This window comes from Myotis lucifugus, unplaced genomic scaffold, assembly GCF_000147115.1.
Source record: "Myotis lucifugus unplaced genomic scaffold, Myoluc2.0 scaffold_342, whole genome shotgun sequence".
In the NCBI taxonomy this organism is placed as follows: Eukaryota; Metazoa; Chordata; class Mammalia; order Chiroptera; family Vespertilionidae; genus Myotis; species Myotis lucifugus.
This window is the reverse complement of record NW_005871390.1, coordinates 294,268-305,121: the sequence shown is the minus strand read 5'-3', so window position 1 is coordinate 305,121 and position 10,854 is coordinate 294,268. Positions and strand designations below refer to the sequence as shown.

General features: G+C 54.0%; 1 protein-coding gene across 1 annotated transcript; it reads right to left on the bottom strand.

The window, feature by feature from the left end:
- Window positions 1-2,740: 2,740 nt before the first annotated feature.
- On the bottom strand, window positions 2,741-10,756 carry AES (amino-terminal enhancer of split; the record flags this gene model as incomplete). Its single annotated transcript, XM_023764659.1, has 6 exons — window positions 2,741-3,831; window positions 3,920-3,994; window positions 5,741-5,803; window positions 6,431-6,475; window positions 7,756-7,819; window positions 10,635-10,756. Coding segments are annotated over 6 exons (591 nt in total), but the record flags the coding sequence as incomplete, so codon positions are not given.
- Window positions 10,757-10,854: the final 98 nt, after the last annotated feature.

Below are 10,854 nucleotides of genomic sequence, written 5' to 3'. Positions count from 1 at the left end.
TCCTCCAGTCCCTTACCCCCCCTCCTCCTCTCCTACCGGCCCCTTCTCCCTTTTCTCCCGCTTAATTAGGCGGCGGCCTCGGCGCGGGGCCCATTAGCAGATCAATTAGCCGAGGTTCGCCGGCGGCGCGTCGTTAAGCGCGGGAGGCCTCGGGCGGGGAGGAAGCTCCGGAGATGGCACCTCCTCTTGCCCGGCTTCCCGGCGGAGATCGCGCACCCACCCACCCCCGCCCCGGCGGCCTCCCGGACCCTCCCTAAACCCACCGGGAACCCGCCCCGCAGGCGGGATGGGGGCGATGGGGGGCTCCGAGGCCGAGAGGGAGCCCCGAGGTCACAGATCTGTCCTTAGTTCAGCAGGACCCCACCTTCCTCGGAGAAGACCCTTGGGTGGGGGCTGTCGGGTTTGTGACACCCCCCCTCCCCCCACACACACACAGGGCTCCTCATCAGCCAGCAGCATCAGTGATAATATCACCGACAGCTTTCTGCTAATTCTCCCCACATTTCCCAGAAACTGGGATCAGACAAGTGACTTCATGCCTCAAATCACTACTTAGGGTAGGAGGGGGTACAAACCCAGATCTGCCCTCAATACATTTGCTAACATGTATTGCATTGCTTCTATGTGCACATTTTTTTAAAAAAATGCTGACAGTCTCCATCCCTCTTCTGCTTTGTTCTCTATCAACAAGCCTTCTGATGCATTTTGTATTTCCCTTATTTGTTTATTCCACCCAGGAGGGCAAGGATATGTGTCTGTTTTGTTCCCTGCGGTGTCTCTGGGGCTCATAGTTGGGTCTCTAAATGAATGGATGACTGGCCAGGCTCTGCTCTAAGCACTTTTCAAGGTGGGGGGAGGTTAGGGGGAGGCCTGCAGGAAAGTAACTTCCGGGAGTCTTGGAGGATTAGAATGTTGGGGAGGGGAAAAAAGATAACATTGTTCCAGGCAGAGGGAACAGCATGTGCAAAGGAACAGCAAGATGTTTCAACCTGGCTGCAGTTTGCTGAAGAAGAGATTGCAAGGCCTGCCAAGTAGGACTAGGTGAAAAACGTAGAATGTATTTTGAGGGCTATGGAGGCCAAAGATAATCTATTCTTTTAAGTCATTGTTTTAAATTGTGAAATATAACACACAAAAGAGCAAACGGATTGTAAGTGAACAATTCGATGAATTATCTCAAAGTGAACATAGGTAACCAGCCCCCCAAGTTAAACAAAACATGACCAGTGTTGTTAGAAATCCCCTTCACTCTTACCTCCCCTCAAGGGGATAACCAGATGAAGTCACTTGGACCTGCTTTTGTTCTTTATATAGAGGGAATCACACCATGCTGTTTTTGTACCCAGCTTCTTTTGTTCAGCATTATGTATGAGAGCTGCGTGGTGTTGAGTGTAGCAATAGCACATTTTTCATGGCTGTGTAACATTCCACAGCACAACTATGTCACAACTCATGTGTTCTGCTGTTACTGGACATCTGGTAATTTCCAGTTTGGGGCAATGATGACTCACCTCCAGAACACTCTGGCCTCTTTTTTTTAAAAAATATATTTTATTGATTTTTTACAGAGAGGAAGGGAGAGAGATAGAGAGTTAGAAACATCGATCAGCTGCCTCCTGCACATCCCCCACTGGGGATGTGCCCGCAACCCAGGTACATGCCCTTGACCGGAATCGAACCTGGGACCTTTCAGTCCGCAGGCCGATGCTCTATCCACTGAGCCAAACTGGCTTCAGCAACACTCTGGTGTCTTTTGGCAGACTCAAGTGGCATGTCTGTTGGGGGATGGGTCTAATAGGGGCACTGCTGGGTGCCAAACAGCCTTCCAAAATAGATGTAACAATTTACACTCCCCAAGTGTGATTTGTGGTTTTCAACACAAGGATGAATAGTAAGCAGTGAGTTACCCTATCACACTGGTGTTCTTCAGAGGTGCTTTGGCTACAGTGAGAGAGGTGGGCCCAGCAGGAGGCTGGTGTGACTACCCGGTCTCCTCTGGCCTCTCCTTCTCCTCCTTTTCTCTTTAGCAACATGAGACATTTCCCCGAGGCCAGTGGGCCGTCACCACCCATCATCCTGCCTCCCTTTCTGTGCACTTGCCCCCTGCCCATGGGAACCCCCTGGATTAGGGAGGCAGATGAGAATTCCTTGCACTTTAAAAAGTCCTCTGGGTGCTCCAGCTCCCTGAGGGTGGGATTTCTGTGTCATACAGTCCTTGCAAAGCTCTTGCAAATTTGGGATGCCCACCCAAGTCCACATCAGGAAATCTTTCCTTATGGCTCTCTCTCGGGGGGGGGGGGGGGGCTGACTTGGGCAGGGGGGGAAGGGGAGGACCTTCCATCTGTTCTTTGTGGGGGCGGGGTCCAGGTTCAGCTGGGGGTCTGCATTCTCTGATCTGGAAAAAGGGTCCATGTGTGTGCGCACAGTAGATTCTGCAGTCTCAGTATCTTCTGCTCTAAGGGAAAAGAATGTCACTTAGGGGCCTTCGGGCCTGCTAATCAGAAACCAGCTCTGCTAACCTCCAGCACCTGGGCTGGCTGTGTGACCTGCAGCCTCCAGCTGACCCTCTCTGGTCTATGCATCAAGTTAGGGAGTACACTTATAAGATGGACTCATCTAGGACTCTCGATATTTGGTCCTGTAACAGAGGAGGGAGCCCAGACATAAAAGAAGTCCTCTTCTCCCTGGGAAGGGGGGGAACCACAGGCAGCCCGCAACACAGAGGCAGGGACACAGCAACCAACCTTCTCACATCTTTATTTGAAAGGCACAGCTAAGCCCACCCTCGATACAGCATTTTCACTTCTCTGCAGAGTTCAAACGACTGAACACAACAAAAGCTGACAGTCTAAAAGGCTATATACAGACACAGGTGTGGGTGTTGCTTTTTTTTTTAAACATTTTGTCTTTTTTTTTTTTTTAATATCCCCTTTCTTAAAAGACAAGCTAGTATACTGGAAAAAGAAAAAAAAAAAAAAACCAAGACAACTTGAGTACCCTCATCTTTATTCGGGAAAGGGAGAAGGGGAATCTTGGGTTGCCCACCCCCACCCTGCTCACCCTGGCTTAACTTCCATCCTTGGTGGGCGAGGAGAGGAGGAGAGAGGACCAGGTGGGCATGAGCATCTGAAACTAGCAGAGGTGAGTGGGTGGGAGAGACAGGGGTGCCCAGGGCAGGAAGGGGCAGCTAGCATTGTGTTTGCATGCAGTGCCAGGGTGGGAGGCTGGGATGTGCCCTACGGGGGCCCAGCAGGCATACTGTCAGTTACACATGTGCAAAATGGGGAAGTGCAGGGGGTGTTAGACTTCTTGAGGTTTTGCCTCCTGACCTGACCTCCCATTTGCATCTCCAGGCCTCAGCTTGCCTTATCTGTGGTACAAGCAGGTATTGACCCATTCAGGCTGCAGGGGGTGTGGAGGAGGGAGGCTGGGAGCCAGAGCAAAGCTGAGGGGGGGGTGGCACACAAGCAGGGCTAAAGGCCCCAGCAGCTACTATAAATACTACCGGAGTTTAGCCAATCCCGAGCTATACTGTCTTGCAGTGAACATTCCTCTCTCTGTATCTTGTGTCTCCTCTTTTTCCCCCACCCTCCCCATCCCGGCCACCAGCTAATCCGACTTCTCCCCATCATCCTCCTGGTGAGTGTCACCGTCGTGCCCATTCTTGTCTTCCTTGGAGAGATGGGCCTGGGAGCCCAGCGCAGACAGCGAGAGGAGGCCAGTGCCCGCGCTGACCGCCGGCAGGGAAGGTGGCTGCAGCCCCACGGGCAGTGGGGTCAGGGGCAGGGCCAGAGCCTGCAGCTGAGACAGCTGGTGGGCTTGGAGCTGCTGCTGCAGGACAGAGGGAGGGGGGATATTAGCCACTTCGGGCCCACTGGCCACCTGTCATCCTCCCGCCCACCCTAGACCCCAGACTTACTCGGATGATGGAGTTCAGCTCTGGAGCCGTGACCTGCTTAGCTCTCTCGATGGCTCCCAAGACTTGCTGCTGGTGCTTGAAAGAGAGAGGACACAGGGGGTTTGTGTCAGCCTGGGAGAAGCCCTCCTCCCACCTGGCCTGTTAGTGCGATCCCAACCCCCGTGGCTTTCCATCCCACCAGCAAGCCCCCTCTCTCTAGCCGCTTCCTTTCACCAAGCCTCCGTCTCTTCATCTGGAAAATGGGGACAAATGGAGATGCACAGAAAACCCAAAGGGGTTGGGGCCAGATACTTAGGGGAAAAAAGGCCTTTGGCTGAGGAGAGAAACCTTCGATCATGATGCCACATGCAAAGAAAAGTGCAGTGCACGGCCTGGTCAACTGTACAGGGAAGTCTTTTTAAAAAATATATATTTTATTGATTTTTTACAGAGAGGAAGGGAGAGGGATAGAGAGTTAGAAACATCGGAGCTCCAGTGGCGCAATCGGTTAGCACGCGGTACTTATAAGAGAGTTAGAAACATCGATCAGCTGCCTCCTGCACACCACCTACTGGGAATGTGCCCGCAACCAAGGTACATGCCCTTGGCCGGAATCAAACCTGGGACCTTCCAGTCTGCAGGCCGACGCTCTATCCACTGAGCCAAACCGGTTAGGGCTGTACAGGGAAGTCTTGTTCCTTCAAGAGCTCAGAGACTGTGCTGGGAGATGTGCTAATCCAAGCTCCTGTCCTCCCTACACACGCCCTGTCCCTGGCCATGAATTCTGGCAGGGCTGGGGTATGAGTCTAGGTTTAGGGAATATCTCCCACCTATTCCCACCCCTCCTTGAAAGTCAGTCTCTCCTGCTCTCAGATGCTAGAATCTGTCTTCCTTTCTGCCTTGGCTGCTGGGAAGCCCCGTCATGAAAAGTAAGCACAAGTCTAGGCCTGAGGGCTCCCAGACCCTCTTCTCTGGGATTTTCATGGTGTCCTTCTGGAATGGTCCCAAGACACACACATCCCCTAAAGGTCCCTGAGATGTGGGTAGAGATTAGAGAGGGAATGGTGAATTATCGACAGTAAACCTGGCAGAGAGCGGCAGCTGGGCCTTACTCGGTCGGGTGGGGCACAGGTGTGGGGTCTCTGTGGAGCGGGTCTTACACCAAGAGTCTGAGAACCCCAAAAAATAGAAGAGGAAGAACGGGGCGCCTGGTTCTCCTGGACGTGTCCATGTGTGCCTCGCATCTGTATACATCTGTGTATGCAGCTGTGCCTGCTTGTGTATCCGTGTCCATATCCACGTTTGTATCTGTGCACGTGTGCGTGTCTCTGCACCTGTTGCACAAACATGTATCTGTGTGTGCCTATGGGTATGTGCACCGTGTGTATCTGTGTGTTGCATCTGTTCATCTGCCTCTTTGTATGTCTTCGTGTGTGTGCAGAGTGCCTCCCGCACACACCGCTTGTCCCTGGCGTGAAGCAGCCCACAGGGCCTGGCAGGTGAATCTCAGGAGGATGAAAGGTAGAAGCAAAACAAGGAAAAAAAACTCCTGGTGCAGCCCTTGGCATAGCTGACATTTTTACAGTGAAATGACTCACTCAGGCTAGGAATTCCAGAGTAGGGTGAGGCCCCTCCTTCCCCAGCCCTGCACCCTTGGGGGTTCTCCAGCCTGGGGATTTTTCTGCACAGGCTGACTAGTAGCTGGGAGGTCCAGAGAGGGGAGGCATGTGCCCTGGGGCGCCCAGATCACTGCTGCCCAGGTGACTGCAGTGGGGAGGACCTGGAGCAAGTTCATGGCCCATCTATCGCCTCTTCTCTGAAGCCCCCGGGGACACAGCTTACCTCTTGGGAAAGGTAGGGGAGGACCTGGGCACAGATCCCATTCAGCCTCTTGACAATCTCAGCCTAAAACAAACACACAGACTCTTTAGTGCCTAGTTCTCTCCCAAGCGCAGGTGCAGACCAGCCCGAGGCCCGGGGTTCTGACTAAGAGGGATCAGCTTAGCCCAGGGTGGGATCCACACCTGGGACCCCGCCGGCATCTCATCAGTGGCAAAGGCAGGATCTGAGGCTGGTGCTCAGCCCTACAGCTAACAGTGCAGGCCCAGTCCAAAACCCAGACTCGGCCACTCAGGATGTGGGTGGCCCTGGGAAGATGACGCCCAGCGCCTGGTAGGTAGTGAGCACTCCGTGGGAGGAAGACAGGGCAGAGCAGTGGCATTATTATTCTGTGACATCCTCGACAGTGGCCTCCTCAGGGCAGAGATGGCTAAAGCAAGGCCGGAGGGCGAGAAGCAATCTTCGGGTCTTACCAAGTGAGTGAGTGTGAGAACATGTCACCCTCCTGCCACTGTCACAAAGGGAAGGCCTCTGCCCTCCTCCTCAGGCAGAACAACCTCCCAGGGAGGCCTGAGAAAGAACAGGGGTGCTTGGGAGGGAACAAGATCGGAGCACCAGGGCAGGCTTGGCATCCGGCCAAGGGGCGGGCTCCTACCTGCCTGGGGGTGCCATGGAGAGAGCGAGAGGGCGTACCTGCTTGTGCATCTCAATGTTCAAGCCATAGGACATCTCGTAGTACTGCAAGAGGGGAGACAAAGAGAAAGAAATGGGGGCTGGTGAAAGGTGGGGGGGGGGCTCAAGTGACAAAGAGATATGGTGACAGAGACAAAGGGGGAGGCAGAGCAGGGGAAAAGCAGAGAGAGGCATGGAGTAGGGAGCGATGGAGACAGGCAGGTGGGAGGGAGACATAGGAGGGGGGAGGCACCCACACCCGGAATGGGCCCAGGTGCCTGGTGGGGCTGCTTCCAGAGCTGAGGGAGCTCTAGGGCCTCAGCCGCAGCCTGGCTCCCTGGTTTTGAAAGAATCATCCAGCCCCTCCTCCCCCCCAACACACACACACATTCCAGGGCTCCTAATCTTTTATCTTTATGTGTCTTGTCTGCGGGTGGCCCCAGACTGCAGGGAAGTTTGCCTTCCTGGGTATAAATAATGGAAGATAAACAAAGCCTGCTGGGCTTGGCTCTGGAGCCAGGAGCCCCCTTCCCCCAGCCCCAGATCTAACCCTGCTCCCTCCCCCGTTCTAAACCCTCTCATGGCTTCCCATCACCCTCCCCGCCACCAAAGCCCAGTGGTTCCTAGGCCTTTGCTTAGTCCTTTGTCCTCCCTCCTCCACCCCCCAAGCTCCTACTCATTCTTCAAGACCCCAGGGGCAATGCCCCCAATTCTCCAAGCAGGGGCTTCCCTCTGGCGTCCCCCAGCCCCCTCCTTCTGGAGCTGGGAGCTGTAGTGTCAGTCTCTGCCTCCCCCACAGCCGGGGAGAGCTGGGCTAGAGACTGGGCCAAGGCAAGGGTTTTTTGATGTGGAACTCACCACCTGGTGGGTATGAACCAGCAAGTGATTCTGGCAGTGTGGATGGGCAGGCTCTCGAATGTCCGTGGGAAGGATGCCTTGTTACCCCTTCCCTCCCACCGACCTCAAAGGGTGTCAGCCTCCTGGGGGGCAGGGGAGGAAAGCTCAGGAGTCCTCTTCCCAAAGCTTGGGAGAGGAGGGGTTAAGCACTGGGATGCCTGGGTGGTGGGGGCGGGGATCCGGCTGCTCCCCCACGTCAGTTCCTGGCTTCCACAGCCGCTGCCTCCTCTGCCGGCTGCCAAGGACAGCCAGGGGACCTGGCAGGCCCAGGCTGCAACCCGGCGGTTTGGCAGCTCCACCACCGCCTGGGCCTGCAGCCAGGCCAGCAAGGTGGACCCTGAATCCTCACACTTCCCAGAGGAGGTGGCCAGGTTTCAGCGGCAGCTGCTGGTGGTGCAGGCCGGTCTGGGCTCCCCCCACCCCCACCCACCGGGCCTCAGCCGGCTCACCATCACATAATGACGCTGCATCTCCGACTTCTCGCTGGCCAGCTTGTCACATTCGAGCTTCAGGCTGAAAAAGAACATGGGACAGGGGGTGGGGGCTGGGCTTACCCCCAAACTTTGACAGGAGACACACACAACACGACCTCCTCTGTGAGGATAGGGTGAGGGGAACCTCAAGTTCCCTAACTGTACAATGGGGGTTAAGAAACCAGCCTGGCAGATCTGGTGGTGGAGAAAACGATAGTGATAATAATAAAAATAACAAGTCTGAGCAAACATCCTGTGGGGTCAGCCAGGGATTCAAACAACCTTTTACCCATCCCCCAAACCAGTACTGTGAGCATCACTCATTTTACAGATGATGCAATGGACGCCCAGAGAGGTTGAGTAACTGGCTCAAGGTCACAGAGCCAGGAAGCTGGCTTCAGAGCCACACTCTAACCACAAGGGAAAACTCCAACAGGGGAAGGACAAATAGAAACTGTGAAGGGGCCCAGGAGAGGCCCAGGGGCTGACCCATAGGGCCCTGGGTTGGACTCACCAAGTAATCTCCAATGGGGCCCGGCCCCTCTTCTGGCCTTGATTTCACCAGGGGGTAAAAGTTCTACTGTTGGGTAATAAGAGATGGGGACCCCCTGGCCTCTCTCAAGCTCCGCCAAGCAAGGAGGAGCTTCAGGCATTTATTAAAGCTTCCCCCCACCCCCACCATGAAGGCCTCCTGGGGGAAAGGCAGGAAAGCCCAGGAGTCAGACAGCACAGACTCAATCCAGACAGATTGGGTTCAAAGTTCAGCCCTGGGACTCGGATGCTGTGTGACTCTGGGCCTCAGTCTCTGTGCCTGTTAAAAGTACCAACCTCCCTGGTGGGAAGATGAAAACGAAAGGGATTAAATCAGGAATGTTCTCAGAATAATGCCTGGCATATTTTAGCCCCCAATAAATGCCTGTTGATCGCACAGTCACCCCAGGAACCTGTGTGTCACGCTGCCAGACTGACCATAACTGTACACCCAGTTCAGAGATGAGCCATGGCTAGGGTTGTTGTGACACTCCCCCATCTTGAGTTTGTTTTCGGGTTTTTTTTATGAAGTTCATTTGTTGCTACATTAAAAACAAACCCAGCCCTGGACAATCTGGCTCAGTAGTTAGAGCATGAGCCCGAGGACTGAAGGGTTGCGGGTTTGATTCAGGGTCAAGGACATGTACCTCATACCTCGGTTGCAGGTTCAATCCCAGGAAGCAACCAACCATTCATTATGTGTCTCTCTCACATCAATATTCTTCTCTCTCTCCCCGCTTCCCTTCCACTCTCCCTAAAAATCGACGGAAAACATATCCTCACTCCGTGGGTGAGGATTAAAACAAACAAACAAACAAAAATAGGTGGGGCCCGGTAATTAGAGCATTGTCCTCATACACCAAGGTTTGGGGTTTCGACCTCCGGTTAGGGTACAGACAAAAATCAACCAATGAATGCATAAATAAGTGGAACAACAAATCGATGTCTCTCTCTCTCTCGCTCAAAAAACAACAACAAAAACACAAAAAGAACCACCAATAAATTTAAAACAACAACAGGCAATTTCATCCCAAATTCTTGATCTCTGGCTCCTCTGGAGGCCCTTGCAGACCCTGTGTGCCAACATGGTAGGAGCCCTCATTGTATGGTGGGAAGCCCAGGCCAGTGGATGGAGTCCGCAGAGCGTAGGGAGGGATCTGCTTTACCCAAGGACACAGCACTACAGCGGCACCGTGACCCTGTCTCAGGGACCGGCAGTCCTAGTGCACTGTGAGGTGGGCACGGGCCAGACAGGTGGGGAGGGCCCCCTGCAGGGGCTCAGAAAGGCCAGGCCTGCCAGGCAAAGCCCCTAACCTCTCCACATCATGGGACCAGAGCGAAGTTCCTGCGCCTGCCCTTCCACCACCAATGCCTCAGTTTCCTCATCTTTGAAAGGGGCACAATAATAGAACAGCAAGGAAAATAAAGTAAAATGATGTATTTTCAGTATGTAACACTTTGGGAGCATGGGAAGGACCCTAAGAGGATGGATGTTTGTTAAAATAAAAAGAAAGACGATATATCACTATTCCCCCTTTCTCCTGGAAAGATCTTTTTGGGTGGGTCCACTAAGGTCCAGAGAGGGCCCAAGGCCTTGCTGAAAACGGTGGCCGGGGATCCCCTTCTGATTCCCAGGCAAAGCTCTCTTCTCTAACAGAGCTGTTGAGGATTTGCATTCTTCAACCCAGAAATGGGGTGCACATCTCAGTTCTGTCACTTCCTCCCTGTGCTTCCCCTAGATACCCCTAACTTCTCTGGGCTTGGTTTCTCTAAGTGTGAGTTACAGATAATAGTAGTTCCTTCCCCTTAGATCCCAATCCCAGTACATGGCAAACGTTAGAAGATTAAATTCTGGAAGGAGAATGAAAATCTGTTGGATGCCAGGAATCCTTTCCCCAGAACTGGGCAGAGAGATAACAGGCGGAAGAATTTTTTCTTTGGGGGAACTTTTTCCATTATTTTTCTTTGGGGGAGGTAGGAGGTCCAACCCCAACTCCAGTTGTTGCCAGGTTTTTAATCCAGTGGGGATTGCAGTGGGGGGCTGGGGAGCAGGGTTCTGAAGCCATACAGCTGAGTCAGGCAAATGATTTAAAATTGTGCCTCCAGTTTTCTTATCTGTGAAATGGGCTGCTCTGAAGACTAAATGAGTTTAATACTGCTACGTGCCGGAGACCGCGACCGCCTTACAATAGGACACCCTACACCTACATTTTTTTCAAGTTTTGTGTATAGCAAGGCCCACCACCTCCGCTCCAGGCCTCCTTCTTGCCATCTGCGCTGGGGGCGCCACCTCTCCCTGGGCAGGACCTGCGCCCCCAGCTCACCTGTGGTACTGAGCCTGCAGCAGCTGAAACTCGTCTTTGATGCGGTCGCAGGAGTCCGAGGTCGTGAATTTGAGTTGCTGGGGTAGGTGCGACGAGCCCTGTGGGGAGGGGACCGGCCAGGGTCAGGGCCAGGCGGGCGCGGCGGCCGCCCACTTCCCTTTGGGGCGCCCCGAGGCAGGAGCCGGCGCAGCTGCAGTGCGCGCCCCCCCCCCCCCCCCCC